General features: G+C 33.5%; 1 protein-coding gene across 1 annotated transcript in view; it reads left to right on the forward strand.

Moving 5' to 3' along the window:
* Nucleotides 1–19,178, forward strand: part of CDC42BPA (CDC42 binding protein kinase alpha (DMPK-like)) — a 245,435-nt gene that overhangs the window by 168,851 nt on the left and 57,406 nt on the right. Inside the window, exon 22 of the mRNA XM_012644402.1 lies at nt 16,600–16,683. Coding sequence (XP_012499856.1) covers nt 16,600–16,683 — 84 coding nt within the window. The remainder of the gene's footprint in view (nt 1–16,599; nt 16,684–19,178) is intronic.

The raw sequence follows: 19,178 nt of genomic DNA on the forward strand, positions 1-19,178 counted from the left end.
CATATCTTATATATGATCTAATAATGTATTTAGGCAATCTAGAGGGAAAGAACCATGACTACATAGTCTATCTCTTACCTCTTTGGTATTTTATTAAATAAGACCTCTGGGATTCATTAACTGAACCTTAAAAACTGTTAAACCAATTATCTACCCTTAAGATTATTTCTTTTGGTTTCTGCTTCTGTGCTTACCTCCATATTCAGCCTTAACGTTCTGGTGGCAATTCTTAGGCCTAGATATAAAATACATGTTTTAAAATAGTATATGGTTACACATTAAGATGAGGTACTGGTTTACAGTGTTTACCATGAATCCAATTTCCATCTTTATAGAGAAACATGGTGTGTGTGAGTATGTATGAGACAGAGAAAGAGAGAGAATGTTTTCCTCCTATTATATTTTAGGAAAAAGTATAATTTACCCTTTTTTATTAAAAACATAAAAATAGTTGTCTGATTTCTAGGTAAACACTTTGGTAAAAAATTATTGCTATTGTGATTTAGTATCATTGATAGGTTTAAACAATGCCAGCTTAGAAAATATGTTGTCCTTCATATTCAAGATAATTTGGGGAGACAGTTTAACTTGTTTTTAATATAGTGATATTGTGTTTACTTTGAGATAGTGATGCTCTTTTTCATGATTTTAGCATACTTTAGGCTCTAGTCTAGAAGTAGGAATAGCCAAAAAGTAAAGGTTTCTTTATATTAAACATTTTAGCACTTTTTAGATGTATAGTACTATACTGTGCACAATGGTGGATACAAAGATAAAGCAGATGTAGAACTAGAACTCAAAATGCTTATTTTATTATTAGAAAAACTAAATAGGAACTATACAATGTGGGAACCAATAAATGAGAAATACCTAGATTAAGTCCTACAGAAATTCAGAAGGATTCATTTAATATTTATTGAGAATTTTTAAATTTATAGGCTTTATGCTAAGCATAACACAATATTTCCTGCCCTTAAGAATCTGACAGTCTAGTGGAAATGACAACTATGTAAACAGATAATTATAACACTATGTGGGAAGTACAATAATAAAAGATATGGACTGTGTACTACAGGAGTACCAAGTGAGAGAGATCTCTAACTAAACCAGGAAGATCCAGAAAAGCTTTCTAAAAGAAATAATGCCTGAGCTGGGTTTTCACAAATGAGTATGGTTAGCAAAGTAAAAGGGCAACTGCAGGAAAGGAGTATATTCTAGGCAGGCAGAGTATAGTAGGTGTGGCAGGGGGAGAGATGGAGGGGAGGACAGAGAGAAATTTCAATTCAGGTTGCTAAAATCAAAAGGGATGCAGAGTTGTTGTTGAGAAATGACTGTGAAGACATAGACAAGGGCCAGAATAAGGATTACTTTATATTATGGAGTTTAGATTTAATCAGTCTCATATGTAATAATTATTAAAAGATTTAACAGAAGGAAATTGTTCATTTTGGACAAGTTGAATTTGAGATGCCTGAGGGACATCCATGTGAACATGTCTGGCAGACAGTCAGATGTATGAGTCAGAAGCTTAAGGAAGAGCAGCGAACTGGCAATAGAGATTTGGAAATGATCAACATAGTTGAAAGTGGATGAGTTTCCCCAGGAAGAAGACTGTAGCATGAGAAAAGCAGCATGCCAAGAACAGCAATCTGGGATCTCAGGATGTAAGAGCAGGGGAAGGAATAGGACCTCCCAAAAGAGTAGTAGTGATGACTGCAAAGAATGAGGTTACTAAGGAAAGTATGTGTCACAAAAACTAAGGTAGAGGGTTTTAAAGAGGTGAATGGGGAGCAGTGCCAGGTACAGCAGAGATGACTGGTCAGGACGAACAGGAAATACTAAGGTCGTCAGCATCAGAATGATCAAAGCAGAATCCAGATTGTATTGTATTGAGAAGTGAATCAGGAGGTCAGGAAGCACAGACAGTGATTGTATACCATTTTTCAGAAGTCTGGCTGAGAAGGTTTGAATTCTGCTTCCACCACTTACCAGTTTTATGACTTTAGGCAAGTTACTCTGTTTTCTTCATCTTTAAAATGCGGGTCATAATACCTATCTTTTAGGGTTTCTATAAGAATTAAAAGTTCATATTTGTAAGGCACTTTGTAAAGTACCTACATATACTCAGACACAATAATTGTTAACTATTATAATTAGTAAGAAAGAGAGGAGAGAGATTAAATGATAGCTAGAGGAAGGGTTGGGGGTTGATTTGTTTATTATTTGGTTGTTTGGTTTTGGGGACAAGAAGGAATGAGAAAGATCCTTCCTATTAATAACTAAGAAAAAGCAACTAGGTTTGGACCTGAGACTTTAGCCTCCATATGGGAAAATTTGTTTAGAAATCTAGAGGCCTTCTAATCCTGGTTTGCTGTTAACTCTTTGGGACACAGTGTTCAAGTCACCTTCCATTCATTCCAGTTTCCTACAGAAAGAAATAATAGTTTCTATTTACCTCTCTGCCAAAGTTATTGTAACAATAAAACATAATATTGAGGCTGGGTGCGGTGGCTAGGATTACCCCTGTAATCCTAGCACTCTGGGAGACCAAGGTGGGAAGATCGCTTTAGCTCAGGAGTTTGAGATCAGCCTGAGCAAGAGTGAGACCCTGTCTCTACTAATAATAGTAAAAATTAGCCAGGTATGGTGGTGCATGCCTGTAGTCCCAGCTACTCTAGAGGCTGAGGCAAGAGCATTGCTTGAGCCCAGGAGTTCGAGGTTGCTGTGAGCTAGGCTGATGCCACAGCACTCTAGCCTGGGTGACAGAGTGAGACTCTATCTCAAAAAAAAAAAAAAGAGAAAAACCATAATATTGAGTGATGTTTCTTGTACTTGAACTTTTCACTTTTCTCTTAAATTTTCTCCAACTCCTGTAGACCCACTGTATAAATTCCCTTCTGTCGGTCCTCATAAAAATCTTGTACATCCCTCCTCTCAGTTCCCATACAAACCTTGTGCATATCTCTATGATAGCATTTGTCACATTGTTGCTGGCCTTATGTCTTCTCTACCAGTCCGTGAACTGCCATGCTTTATTTATCTTTTAATCCCTTGTCGTATCTGCACAGTATGTGACATATTGTAAACTCTCAATTAATGTCAGATTGGATTGAATATAGGAAATGGCCTAAATGTGGTTTATATTTGTGAAGTTCTGCTTGAGCATCACAGAGTTTCAGAAACTTGAAAAATATTTTGAGGTAATTGTTACTTTTTTCTAATACTTAATTCTTTAATGTCAAAAAGGCAAACGTCCCTCCTTTGACTAAGCCTAATGTCTAGTCTGGATAGACAGTGTTGTTCAAGTAACTGTGTTTTTGTTTCAATCCACTGTCATTAATTCTGAAGTCATATTTAGCTCTTATCATTTAAAAGAATCATCCTTGAAAAGAGTAAGAATTTGGTAGGTAAATGTCTAAAACAAGGCTACTTAATTAAATATCTTATTAAACGCTTGCCAGTACTAAATCAGAATTATCTAGATCCTTTTTGTTCTCATATGTTTCAATTTGCCACTGCCAACCTTTCAGGAAAAGAAATTAGCCATCACTCGATGGAAGATTATTTTGTGGGTCACTGTTTTTGTACATGGGCCAATGAAAAGTTCATCATTCACCTTAGACCTAATCTGAGCAACTGTTTCTTTACTGACCTTTCCTCCAGTTTTTTCTGAAAATGTATGTACTTTCAACCTATCTGAAAATGTGGCTTTATATGTATGTTTATATTATTTTGTCTGTGAATACGCTAGTAGTCACTGAGAGTCTTATGTGTGTAAATATTTGTAACATGTAGTATTCTCCTTTCTTTGTTGAAGCGCTCTCCATCCTGTACTCCAGCTAGCAAAGGCAGACGTGTAAGAGACTATTGCACTTTGTGTACCCATCCTGATGCCTTCTACCCCTGTCTCTTATCCTTTTGCCTGCGGTTGCAGAACATGTTAATGTTTTTGTGATATTACATTTTTTGCATGCTTTGTGCTGCTGCTCCTGCTATTGCTACTATGCTTTTATGTATTTTCTTTTATTTTTTGGTTTTTTGGCTTTGGCCGCAAAGCTTTAGGAATGTTCGTATAAATTTCTGTAACCAAACTACTAAAATGATAAGATATCTATTTTGATTGGGGGGAAAAAAGTAATCCTAAAGTATGCTTTCTAAATTGATCAAATACAAAGTAAATGAGTTTCCAAGTAAGAATATGATATAAACAAATAAATAAATATGTAAATATTTCTTAGCAATTTTAATTAAGTGTAAGGAAAACTTGATAATTCATATTGTACAAAATTTTTAAAAGATTTGGGATAAATTATAGATCTTATTGACTACAGTTTTATGTAAATCAGTTCTGAAGAAATCTTGAGAGGTTTTTTTTTTTTTTACATGTAGTTCAAACGAATCTCCCTAAATATCTTACATATGTAGATTTGAGGAGATGTTAATAATAAATCCTTTGTATTCTAAGATAATTCCAAGATTTAAAAAATATGTATAACAGTCTTTATATATTTATTATTAACAAACTATAAACATCTTCCAGTGCTAATGCTAGCTTCTTGTTTTTCATCCTGAAATGGGTCCACCATTATCCCTGTGCTACAAGATTCTGATATGCCTAGAGTGGGGAATCTATATGTGGAAAAGTCTCACATTTTTCTAAACCACCCTTCATCCCAACACCAGTCATGTATGTACATACATAATCCCTAGTTTGAAAGCCATAGGCTAGCTGATATTGTTTGTTGGAATTTTCATATACTATTTAAGATAATAACGTTAGGGGAAAGTAGGCTGGGTGTACTGGCTCACACCTATAATGCCAACACTTTGTGAGGCTGAAGCAGGAGGATCACTTGAGGCCAGGAGTTCAAGACTAGCCTGGACAACATAGTGAGACCTCGTCTCTACCAAAAAAAAAAAAAACCTAGCCGAGAATGGTGGCATGGACCTGTATTCCTAGCTACTTGGGAGGCTGAGGTGGGAGGATCACTTGAGCCGAGGAGTTCTGGGCTGTAGAGGGCTATGATTGTACCACTGCACTCCAGCCTGGGCAACAGAGAGAGACACTGACTCCAAAAAGAAAAAGAAAAATCAGTGATAGATACAAGTTTTTAATGTTCACTTGTCAGCTTCGTGATCATTGGTATTGATCAATACCTTAAATCCAGGATTCTTGGACTTCAGAAGTTCCAGATCAGGGAATTCTCTGGTCTATGGAGAACGTGGAAAGTAGTAGGGTGGCCCACTGCTTCCTGTGGTCTTATCTGTCCGAGTTCAACTGAGATCTCATTAATTATTGAGGTTTATTAAAAGATTGCCAGTTCAATTGACTTCTTGGTTATTTTGAGATTTATAGAGAGTTAAACCTATTAGGTATTTGGATTTATCAAATTAATCTGAGTATAAATTATATAACCTCTAGAAGAGAAGACCAAAACGTTGTATGCCCAATTATATTAGGTTCAAATCATCAGCCTGTGAATTGACTAAATTTTTAACTCCTTGTTTTTTAATAAGGTTATAATTTAGACAGGTTTTGTTTTTCTGATTAATTTTATTATGCATTAGTTACATCTCACTTGCCTTACAGACTTCTGGGGGCTTGGCTGCCTGGAGCATTTCTTTGAATCTTCAAATAAGGAAAATTTTTTGAAGGAAGTAACTGTTATAAGGTCCCTACTCTTAATTCTGTATCTTTATTCTATAGGATATGAATAATCCACAATTAACCAGAATCTATTGACTTATAATTACAAAACTTTTTAAAATGCAGATGCGATAGGCTTGATTATCTGCTTTCCTGGCTGCCTTCAGTTTTTCCTTGATTAAGTGTCTGACAAATAAAAAGTCAACCACTGAAAAGTGGCAGTGCCTGTGAAGGAGATGATTTAAGAATTATAAATTATTCAGCAGTTAAACAGAAATATCTCAGTGGCATAGTAAGAAACCCCAATAGTCCCTGGGACATCAGTGTATTTCAATAGACACAAATAGTTACCATTCCTAACAGTGACCTTGAATCTAACAGTAGCATGTGATTTTGTGTTATATGCCATGTTTTTAGACAAGAAATTACGCAATACTTTTATGACTGGCCATGGAGACTCACACCTTTAATCCCAGCACTTTGGGAGGCTGGGGTGAGGGGATCACTTGTGCCCGGGAGTTCAAGGTTACAGTGAGCTGTGATTGCACCACTGCACTCCAGCCTAGGTGACAGAATAAGACCCTGTCTCAAAAAAAAAAAAAAAAAAAAATTTATAAGTAACTGTGAAATGTCATATAAATGAGGTAGTATTACTAAATTATGTTTCTCATATTCTTGTTTCTAGTATGCTGTTAAGCCTCGTTTACAGTTTGAATACTTATGTTCTTTATAATTAAGCATAGTATAAGAAAAATTTGTTATTAACAGTATTATTAATATCTGAATATAAGTGGTTAGGGAGAGTTCCATAGTGAGTTCATTATTAGTGAGAAATACTGAATGTTTCATTTCTGCTTGTTCCTTTAGAGTTTGGAGCAGAGATTATATTAATAAATAGCCAATATGTGGGTTAACATTCTTTTGTTTTTCTATAACATTTGTAAATTCTCCAGAGTAGATATTCCAATCAATATATTGAAAATAAATTTTCATAAAGAAAAATAGGTTATATTATTTGTAACTAGTAAGATTACACTTACTAGTCATAACCTTCATTAATTTGTTGTAATGATTTGTTTTAGAGTGATAAAATATTATATTTACTGTTTTCCAAATGATATAGTACTTTTGTAGTACTGTTTTTTTTTATCATTAGCTCAATTAACAGAAATAATTGTTTCACCAAAGGTTTGAGGTTATAAGTGTTCTGAATACAAAATAGTAGATTACTTGTCACTTTGTGTCCAAAATACTTCTAGGTAAAAGATAAAGAAAATTAATACAAACTGGATATTTTTCAGTTGACTTAGTTTTATATTTACCAATACAAACAACATGTTAGATGTAAGCTATATTTTGATAGGTCAACTGTTTATAATTCATATCATATCTTTCTATCTTTTACTTTAAAACCAAGTTTCTTATGAGAATCCTGCTACTTGTACAAATCTGTAATTATTTGGGGGGTGGAAAAGGCCCATTGGTACATAATTCAAGATGAGTAGTTTTAGGGTTTTTTATTATTTATTAGGAAGACCATACTCATAATTTGAGGAATTCTTGATAAGTGAGGCGTCTAAACATCAGACAGTTGCCTGATCTTGGAAAGAGAAAAAAAAAAAAACCACCTCTTTCTATTTTTATGTACTACTTTAAGAATACATTTGAAGATCATTTATTAGAAAAATCATAATAGATTCAGGGAGCATTATGGACTTCTTGTATAACAGTGTTATGCAGTGTGAACAATATGCTGATATTCAGCTTTTCTGCTTTTTTTTTTTAGACAGAGCATTAAGTAAAAACTGATACTGGAGTATAATAAATGTTTCTAATGCCTATTCCTCAGAATAACTCCTTAAAGTATGTTTACGTAGGAAAAAAATTAGTTAACCAAAACAGTTTTTAAATTGCATTTACATAAAGATATTCCTTATTTATTTTTCTCAGTGGATTGCAGCTTAGAAGTATTGAGTGAATTGCTTACACTGTTCAAATAAGATTTGTTTCCAAGGTCCTTCTTTGGACAATATCAAAATATACTGTCCAATAAATATTAGCTATTTATGCCTCTTACTGTTTCCCCTTTTTTATTCTTTCTATCATAAATCTAATTATTGAATTAAAATATCTCTACTATTGATGTATATCATATTTATTAGCTTTTGCTGCATTATTAATTCAATTCATTGCTTATACTTAATGCTATAATGTTTTAGCATGCAAAGAATGACACAAAAAATTTAATTTCCATGGTTTAAATATAATATTAATAATGACTATATTTGTTTTTAAGATTTTAAGTACTTTGTATAAAAATAACTAGTGATATTAATCAGTTTCTTTGCTGCCATATCTGAATCATTGCCAATTAATTATTAAAATGAGTTTTAGTCTTTAAATCCTAACATGTAGTCATTAAATATTCTGAAAGTTTAATCTAATTGTTGCTTAGTTAATATAATAAGCTATTTATTATAAATGCATTGTTAAGCACTTAATTATACTTAAAATTAATAACATCTTGAAGAGCATAATCTGGTGATAATTAAAACTTTGATAAAGAAAGTATGTGGGCCTGGCGCGGTGGCTCACACCTGTAATCTTAGCACTCTGGGAGGCCGAGGCGGGCGAATTGTTTGAGCTCAGGAGTTCGAAACCAGCCTGAGCAAGAGCGAGACCCCGTCTCTACTAAAAATAGAAAGAAATTATCAGACAACTAAAAATATATAGAAAAAAATTAGCCGGGCATGGTGGCACATGCCTGTAGTCCCAGCTGCTAGGGAGGCTGAGGCAGAAGGATTGCTTGAGCCCAGGAATTTGAGGTTGCTGTGAGCTAGGCTGACGCCACGGCACTCACTCTAGCCTGGGCAAAAGAGTGAGACTCTGTCTCAAAAAAAAAAAAAAAAAAAAGAAAGAAAGAAAGAAAGTATGTGATATTGTATTTTTCTTATTGTTATACCACTTTTGAGATACTGTTTACACTTGCAGTAATCTAGAAAGGAAATGAAATATTAAAATCTATTAATGTTATTAGCTATTAGCTTCTAGTAGAGTCTTTTAAAAGACCGTAAGTTCTTTTTTTTTTTAAGTTCAGTATTTAAAACTTTTTTTGCTCTGAGTTAACTCATCTTTACTAAGCTTTGTTCCTTGTCTTTATGAGAAGCACACTTGGAAAGTAAAGTGGTAATTTTAAAACCTCAATTATATATTCATAGTGGGTTCTTAAAATTAAAAGTCAGAGTATTGTTATAAATGGCATAGTTCAACTTTTTAATCTATTCAGTTAATACCATCTCAAAATATTATTCTATTATTTTTACTTATTTTTAATTTTTTAAAAGGAAAACTAACTTGATTTTGTTTAATCTTTGAAATTGATTTTTACTTTAAGAGCATACAGCTCTAAAAAGCTAGTATGGTCATTTTCATTCTATTTTTACAATTAGTATTGATTTATCTTTTTTTTTTTTTTTTCTTTGAGACAGAGTCTCACTGTGTTGCCCAGGCTAGAGTGCCGTGGCGTCATCCTAGCTCACAGCAACCTCAAACTCCTGGGCTCAAGCAATCCTCCTGCCTCAGCCTCCCGAGTAGCTGGGACTACAGGCATGCGCCACCATGCCCAGCTAATTTTTTCTATATAGTTTTAGTTGTCCGATTAATTTCTTTGTATTTTTAGTAGAGACAAGGTCTCACTCTTGCTCAGGCTGGTCTCGAACTCCTGAGCTCAAACAATCCGCCCGCCTCGGCCTCCCAGAGAGCTAGGATTACAGGCGTGAGCCACCGCGCCCGGCCGGTTTATCTTTTTAATTGAAATATTTTCTACTTTTAAATAACTACTTTTTACCTCATTCAGCTAAAAAAATTATTTTAAAATCTATCTTCATTTCTGTTGTTTTCTCTCATTTTTATTGATGGGTTAACACTAGTTAAGTCTGTTAGACTTTAATAAAAACAGTGATTCTTCAGAAGAGCCAAGAGGTGTGTATTAAAAGCCTCAAGAGTTATTTGAGTCACTAATTTGCGTAATCACAGATGAAACTGATGGTATATTTTTCCTTTACCCAATGTTGCACTGTCATAATTTCACATTTTCAGAAAGCCCTAAAACATGCTGGTAAATGTTTTAACAACCATTTTGGGGGCTGGGGAAGCCCTGCTTTTTAGATTTGCCAATTTCATGATGTAAACATCCCATTAGACCATGTACCGACAAAATGGCTTAAGGTAGCAGCATATTCTAATTTCAGTGCAAAAAAAGTATCAAATAGTACGCTCAACTTCTGTTCGCATGTGTTTACCTGGCGCAAAGAGCAGGCCTGCTGTAAAATTTCAACCAGTACTATTGAAAACAGCAAGTCATTGTGTTTCTCATTTTTAAAGAGTTTTTAAAGTCATTGGACCCAGAAGATGCAAAGCTGGTATATGAACTATTCAGTCCTATTTTCGGCATTACCTTTCACACAGGAACTTCTGATTTTATGTTTCAGTCAAGCTACAAGGCTAAAGCCTTTTGTGACATGTGAGAAACTTTTAAATTTTCTGAAAATGGCCCAGTTTTTTACACATAGAAAATCCTCTACTTGGACACTCAGTTTTAAGTTCTTACTAGTGCAAAATGTATCAGTTCTGCTTTGCTTATCAGTTTCATTTTAACTGAACCCCCTCCCCCATGAACTCTTCCTTCACCTTACAATTTATATAATCTTACAGAAACTAGAAGGAGGAGATTTTTAGAACATAAAAGACATTTCTGCCTTATTCCCAACCCAGGGTCATGTTTCAGATTAATAATTTAAACTGGTTACCTTCTCCATGGCTGTCCCTGAATAGAATTGTGAACTGGCAGAATTTGTCTTGAGTCCCATTTTCTTCTTTTACCCTCCTCTTTCTAGTCAAAATTCACTGTCAACGTGTCTTCTCCTTTGGCATGTTTAATTGTGGTGTTTAATGGACATCCTTGCAGTTTAAGACAACACTTCTAAAAAAAATTTTCTCCTAATGATGACTTCAGCCCTGCCTCTTGATGGGAAGAATCAGCAGAACTTAGAGGATCTTATTTGGAATTGACATTCTCTGTTGTAATTTTGTTCCTGTTTATTTTTAAATTTTCTTCTTGTTTCACTGGAAAGATGATGCTCAGTTTAAAGTGTACAAGTTACTTTGTTACAGTAAAACTAACACACACTAAAAAAAAGACCAAAAAATAAAATTCACTGTCAGGAAATGAGATAATATAACTCAGCCTCCAGGATTGTTAAGTTACTTTGAATACCTCTGCTGTGGAGATGCGTGTGTAAAACAAAAAGAGAGCTGAATTTGGAGGCAAGAGGTGGGATGCAGGCCTGGCTCTCCAGCTTCACAAGCTACAGTAGTTTTATGAAATCAGCCGCATCACACATACAGAGCTGTTACTCAGCTGGTAAGCTTTAGTTCAGCAGTTCCAGTTTTTAAAATGTTGAAGTACTTTCCTAGCAGTTGGTAAATCATTGCTGCTCCAAGCCTCCTAGATTCCCTCATTGAGACCCTTCTTCCTCACTTCTCCAAAAGCTAAAAATGGAAGGGTAAGGCCTGGTGGTGGCCATGTTGGTCAGCCCCACCAAATTGTTTTTGGGTTGCCAGAATACTTGTCCATGCCCACCATCCTGGGAGGTCATAGGGGCACCAGTAGAGGGCTACCATAGTGTTTGCAGCCTACTAGCCTCTTCCTCCCACACATCTGTCAGATTTTTAAAATTTTCCACATTGAACAGAAGTTGACTGTTTTCTACATATGTAACATATCATAAATCCATAACAGTGTACATTATTTATAGATGAGAAAATATCCCTAAATTGAGAAAATAATTTGTACCCTTAGAGATTGAAGCCATGTACCCAGAGTTCTGTTGAGACGAAAACAGAGCTGAGAAGTTAATTTCTAGGGAAGCCTTTTGTTTCCAAGTATTTCTATTCCTAATCATTTATTATTCAGCCCAGAATTTTAAAGAGGTTTTGTTTGTTCATTTAGTTTTGAGTACAGGGGTACAAGGGCCATTACTATTTTAATCAATTGTTCAAATCCACTTTGGCAAAACATTCTCATGACTGTACCTGAATCTTTTCTTCTTGGCAGTTCTCAGGGGTACATTATCTATTGTCACCATGTCTTCCATCTAAAATAGTAATCATAATAATAACAAAGGAAAATTTTAAGTTCATATTTAAAATCCTTAAGCTGATAACCTCTTTACTGATTTTTAACTTCTGATCTAAGCACTGTTCTTGCTGTACACCATATTCAAAACAAGTTCCCTAACCTGCTTTCCAAATTGTCTTCATTGCCCTTTCACTTGAAAAACTCAATCCTAGTAATTTTGGAAATGCCAAACTGAATAGTCAATCAGATCTTTTATGCTAAATTTTAACCCAAAGCATTTTAAATTTCTAAACATACTTGGCTCAAAAGAGTGCAACTGGGTGGATGTAAGTGCTGGTATTTCTACTGCTGCAAAATAAAAAGGAGATTTAATTTAATGACCAGCATGAAGCTGATGGGTAGTTTCTTTTACTTTCAATAAATGACTAGTAAGAGACCAAATTTTATCAAGGACAAAATTATCTCTTATCTGTAGTGTATATTCTCTATTAAGTATTAAATATTTTGCATGTATTTCACATGTACGACTTACTTTGTGAAAGACAAAAGTTCCATGTGGAATACAAATATAGAACACAAGTAGAGATGCGTGCTCCAAGTTAGGCGATCAGTGAAGATTCAGAAGGAGCCTTTGGTTCACTACTGTTGTCCTAACCCTTGTTTACATTAAAGCTAGTGGTTGTGCTTTTGTGTAATGACACATCCCAACGTGAATGTTCAAACGAAAGTTTGTCATCGTCCTTTCTTAAGAAATGTTGTCATGATCATGCCTTACAGAAATTTACTGCAAGCTGCACATTGTTTAAAAGTGATTTCTTGGATTTTTGTGTTTCCTGACTTATTTTCCTAGACTGATCCCGTTGAGAACACATATTTACGGAACTCGAGCGTCAAGTTTCACATCCAGTCAAGGTCCACATCTCCTTCCACATCTAGTGAAGCTGAGCCAGTTAAGGTGCCTCATTGGAGCAGCCTTGCTCCCCAACTTTTCACTGTGTCAGGAAAGAGTGAATCGAGAAAAACAAGTGAAATCTGTCTTCTTTTAGTCAAATATGTTGTGTAGTAAGTTAGTCTGTTGAAATCACTACATTTAACTGATAATGTAGATAGAAGTAGAAAACTAAAGTAGAAAAATTGTCCCCAAATATTCAACCTGAAATAGACAAAAAAATATAAAGGCAGTCTTTATTTTAATTAGAGAACTGCGTAGAACAGAGGATAGAGTTATGTGAATTTTGGAATTATCATATACAAACTTTTTAGGCACTTGGCAGTACAGATGTCATTCTCATATTTTAATTCTTCTAATAAATTTAATAAGCCATGATATAATTACTCTGTGACATCATAAATAGAGCTAAAAAAATAAAATTGCCACTATTGGCAACTGAATAGTTTAACTGCTAAATCAATAACTGGCATTCAACTAAATCACGCCTTTTAATAATTTAAAAAGCTATGTTGTGTTTGCACTTCATATCAATCAATTGGTCAGTTTTCTCAAGAGAGATCATTTCCTCCACAACTCAGAGGAATGTTGCACCTCAATTCATGCCATCTCGCTTCAAGGTGCGGTTCTGGTTCTTCACTCAGCATCACAGTTCAGACAGAGGTCCTCTGCTTTCATTTTTTGATCTCCAGAACTGTGTCTGACATTCCAATGGAAGCAGATAGTTCAATTTGAAAAGCTGTCTGAAATGAAATATGAGTTTTAGTCAGATTCTGACTTGTTTTTTCCAACCCTGTGATGGACTCTTTCAAATGGACTAAGTTAATGAGACCCTCTGGTTTTTAAATTATAATTGTCATAATATTTTGGCTTTATACATTTTATATTTCGATGAAGTATTTCAAGCATACAGAGAGTATGATATACACCCATGTAACCATCACCCACAGATTTAACAGATATGAACATTTTTCCTTTTTTTTTCAGATTTTTATTCAAAGAAAATATTCCAGAAACATTTGAAACAGCTTCCTATGTACCATTCCCCTCTCTACTTTTCCAGACATATCTAGCTATCCTAAAGCTGATGTTCATCTTCCCTTCCTTGATTTTACATGTTTGTTTCATTTATATCCATAAATGATGCATTATCCGTAAATGATATGTGGTGATGCTTATCATTTATTTAAAATTTACACAAATGTTACCTGTATCCTTCTGTAACTTTTTGCACTCAAAAGTATGATTTTGAGATTTATTCATACAGATACATGTTCATTAAGTTCATGCATAATAACTGCTGCATAATCTTAAATTTTATGAATATACCACAACTATTTATCCATTCTCCTATGGTTGGATATTTAGGTTTCCAATTTTTTGTAATTGCAATCAATGCTGAAGTGGATACCCTACTTTTGCAAATGTGTAGAGTTAGTTTAGCATATATACTTAGAAGTGGAATTACTGGGTTAGGTGATATATGCATCCTCAACTTTAACCGAATCTTGCCAAATTGTTTTTGCAGTGGTTGGACCAATTTACACTCTGACCAGCAGTGTATAAGAGTTCCCCCTTTTCCCCACATCCTTGCTAACCCTTGGTATTGCCAGACATTAAATTTTGCCAATTTGATGGATATGAAGTGAAATTTTTGTTTTAACTTGCATTTCTAGTGTTATTCAGCATCTTTTTATATGTTTATTGATGATTGATGATTTGCCTGTTCATGTCCTTTGTCCATTGTTCTATTGAATTATTTTTCCTCTGGTTTAAGTGTTCTTTATATATTCTGGATGCTAATTCTTTGCTAGCTATATGCATTGCAAATATTTTCTCCCAGTCTGTGGCTTATTTTTAAATTTTATTTTTGGTATCTTTTTGTCTCGTGAAAGTTTTGACTTTAAAGTAGTCAGATTTATCAATCTTTTCCTTCATGACATGTGCTTTTTTATGTCTTTTTAAAGCAGTTCTTCCCTATGCAGAAATTATAAAGATTTTCTTCCATATTTTCTTCTAAAAGTTTTTAAGTTTTTGTTTTTACATATTTAGGACCTTAATCAAACTGAAATGTATTTTATATATAATGGGAAATGGAGTTCTAATCTCCTTTTCCCATATAGACAACTGACGCACCCCCTTCCCCCTTGATTTGTTCTGCTGTCTCTGCTTTATATGCATGGGTCTGCTTGGGAGTTCTCTATTCTCTTCCATTGTTCTGTTTATTCCTGCACTGACACCAAATTGTCTTAATTGCTATAGCTCTGAAATAATTCCTGATACCTGATGTGGTGAGCCACCCCGACCCACCTTATTCTTCTTCCATTTCTTCTTGACCCTTTATTTTTCAATTACTTTTAGGGTCAGCTTATCAAATTCCTTGTGGGGCTTTTGATTGGAATTGCATTGAATTTATAGATTTATTTGAGAATTGACATGTTCATGATATTGGGTATTTCCATCTGTGAACATGGTGTACATATTAGTTAGGCATTTTACAATCTTTGGTAAAGTTTTATTATTTTCAATATATTCCATATTGCTTGGTAAATTTGCCCCTAGGTACCTTCAATTTTTTGTTGCTATGGTGAGTGGGATCCTTTCAGAATATATTTTCTTATTAGGCATTGCGCGTCTTTATAAACTCTGTTGATCTTGTATCCAGCACCTTTGCTTGACTCTTTTTAATTCTTAGAACTTCTCTTGGACTTTCTATGTAAATTCTAATGAAAATTTTGTTTCTTATTATTTTTTGTTAACTTTAATATAACTTTTCATTGTTCTCTTTTATCTTTCATATTTATCTTTTCAAATGTTAAATTATAAATTGAATATAAAACTTTTTCAAGCTGTTTAAAAGTAAATAAAATTTAAATTAGAACTAAACTCACAATTAAACAGAAAACTCTGAAAAACTCAACTGAATTCCATTTTAAGACTATAGTGCATATAAAATATTCTAATTTTGGTGACGATACAGTAACAAAGGCAAAAGGAGACCATCTGTTTTTCTCTTAATGCTTTAAAATATTCTGTAACCTTGAACAAGGACTTTTTCCTCTTACTTTCTTGCTTAGTGTGCTAAAATGCAGTTATTCTTCATGTCTTTTTTTATACTTTGCTAATTAAGCAATGGCTCTTTTTGCCCACAATAACATCCAATGAAATCACTGGTTCCTTTCATTAAAAGAAAAATCTTACAATAATACCCCATAAAAGAATATTGTATTTTACAAAGCTAACTAATAAAGATACGGTTGTTAACTAAATTTGTATTAAGTTGAAAATTCCAAAAATATTAAATAATCTCACTCCTTTCTTTGGAAATTAATTTCTGCATAAAAATCCCACTAATCTCAGTCTTTGTAGCTATGTATTCAAATCCACAGAGCTGTGTTCTATATATATATGTTCTATATATGGAAGTTGAGTGGTTAAAATAACTTTCTATTTTTGCTATAAATCTTGCTAAAAACTCTTTCAGATACTTTTTGGGATTAATATGGAAAATTTAGATCAATGTGAAAATTAATATTCTCATTTTTATGTAGGCTACATGCTATAGCTTTTTTGGGTTTTCTTCCATGGATTTTCTTTTCCAAATTATTTATTTTTACTAAATAAATTTACAAACTTAAATAACTTTTAGTAAGTGAACAAATATTTCATTTGTAGATATTGCAGTCAGAAATTTAAATTAGTAACACTGTGAGAATTTTAGCTTTATTGAGTTTTTTAATTAGTAGAACTTTTTGCCTTATTTGTGTTTTGTTTGGTTTTATTTACTTTCATATTTTTCGAGTTATATTTGAAATAGATGGAGCGTTTCATGACATTTTTTTCCTTTTTTGCCCCTGGGTTCAGATTGTAGACTCTACTCCACTTCCAGTTCACACACCAACCTTAAGGAAAAAGGGATGTCCTGGTTCAACTGGCTTTCCACCTAAGGTACTCAAACTAGTTACAAAGCATAGTGTATTCCAAAAAAAAAAATAAGAATGGATTTCTTCTGCTTTGCATATTTCCTTTGATTTTTTGATATTGATTTCTTCAAAGTTACAAACATAAAAGCTTGGAAAGAAAATAAATTCTGTATGAATGGAAATAATTACCACTGGAGAAAGGTAGGAAGAGTATACAAAGCTTTTTCTTTTTCATGTTCTTAAATTCTGCTAAGCATTACTCCTTACTGTATGTGTAAGTTGAGATTAAGGTTGATAAATCACTGAGGAACAGAAATGTTTAGTGAGAAATTCAGGTGGATTCTTTTTTTTTTTCCCCCATCTATTCCACATGCGTATAACTAAAGTATTACATATGGTGGAACATGAAGATTTAGATGCTTATCTCAAACTCCTACAAAAAAATTCCGGAAATTGGAAAACTGAAATGAGCTGCCTCTCCAGAACATAAACCTTGAATAATCCACAGGATGAGAGACCAATGAACCTGAAAAACTGATGAAGTATACAAAAAATATAACTGGTTTAAAAGAAAGACAAACTAAATAACCTATGCCCAGATAAAGCAAAATTTTGAGGCCAGATAGAACATGAATTTAAAATAAGTGCAATAAATATCCTGAAAGAGACAAGAAAAATGTTGGTAACATGAAATAGGATAAGGCAGTTATTAAGAAAAATAAACTGGGAATACTTGACATGAAAATATAACCACTGAAATAACTGAATAGATGGCTTTAGTAGTAGAATGAGCAGAATGGATATAGCAGAAAAACAAGTTAGTGGGATGGAAAACATGAAAGTTAAGCTATATGACAGAAATAGTGTTAATATCTATATAGGGGACTTTCAAAAGGAAAGAAAATAATAGAGATGGAACTATTTAAAGAAATAATAATCTAAAATTTCCCCAAATTAAAGATGAAAAGCCTCATACTAGAAGACATCCTTACGTGCTAATGAGAATAGATAAGAAAAACTCACACCCAGACACATTAGAGTAAAATTTAAGGATATCTTAGATCAAGAGAAAATCCTACAAACTTTCAAAGAGAAAGAACAAATCATTTGTGTAAAAAAAACAAAGATCAAATTGATATCAAGCTTTTCAACAGCAACACTAGATACAAGAAAACAATAGAGAAATATGTTCAAAGTGTTGAAGAAAAAGAACTTTAAATCTTAAGTTAATTTGAACCCAGGTGTACTTAAATATGAGAACAAGTTTAAAATATTCTCAAGTATACAAGAACTTAGAAGTTTTACTGTACAAAAACTTTTCCTCTTTGAAAATACTCTAAGAGGAAGTTCTTTATCAAGAAGAGACATAAAGCCAAGAGGCCACTATGAGAGATTTGGGAAACATAGTGAATAGATATCTTAGAAGGTTTAACTGTGGTATATAAAAGCAAGGACTCAACATTCTACAAAAATCAAAGAAAAAGGAAATGTATATTCAAAACAGTATGGAACTAATCTAAATAAAACACAATGGGAATGGGTATAGGGATCAGATAAAATGAGCATGCTAATGTATTTGTCTTGTCTTGGGAGAAAGTATAGAGACAATATAGCCTGGTATTGAACATGGTGGATTCCTAGTCAGACTTTCTAAATTGGAATCCCATTTTCATCACATACTAGCTGTGTGAGATTGAGCAAGTTACTTACCTTTCTTTGTTTTCATTTCCTCATCAAAAAATGCGGATGATAATAATAATACCTATTTCATTATATAGTTTTGAGTTGTAGACAAGTTTAATATTTGTAAAGAACTTAGAACAGTGCCTAGCATAATATATATCTATGTTTATAGTATATACATATGTTTAAATAAATATTGATAATAAGGAGATTAAGGATAAGGATCGGTTTTAGGTTAAAGAGAATAAATAGAAGATTAGCAAATAAAAGGTATAACTTTCAAATCTGCAGAAGGAAATGCTATCCATTGAATGGAGATCAGAAAGGAAAAAGAGACAAAAGGAAAACATGGTGACACAGTACTCTTGTTGTGTAATAAATTTTCTCAGATCTTAGTAGATTAAAACTATCCTCTTTTAATGCTCACAATTTATTGGGGTATGAATTTGGGAAGGGCTCAACTGGGAAGTTCTCATTAGGGTCTTCCATGTAGTTGTATCAATAGTAAGATATCACCTGAAACTGAAGTTATCTGAAGATTCAACTGGACTGGATGTTCAGTTCCCATGACAGGCAGTTATTGCTATTGATGAGCTACTCCTGATCTCCCCAGCATGATAATCTCAGTCTTCTGACAGAGCAGCTGATTTCCCCCAGAGTGGACATACTAAGAGAACCAGGTGGGAGCTGCATGGCTTAAAGCAAAGGTATATAGAAAGATAGGGGAAAAAAAGGAAAGTAGATAAAAAACATTAAAAGACATAAAAGAAAATATTGTATACTAATAAAGGGAATAATAGATAAAGAAAATAATAATGATCATGATTGTATATGGAC

Source organism: Propithecus coquereli, unplaced genomic scaffold (genome assembly GCF_000956105.1).
Source record: "Propithecus coquereli isolate 6110/MARCELLA unplaced genomic scaffold, Pcoq_1.0 Scaffold210, whole genome shotgun sequence".
Classification (NCBI taxonomy): Eukaryota; Metazoa; Chordata; class Mammalia; order Primates; family Indriidae; genus Propithecus; species Propithecus coquereli.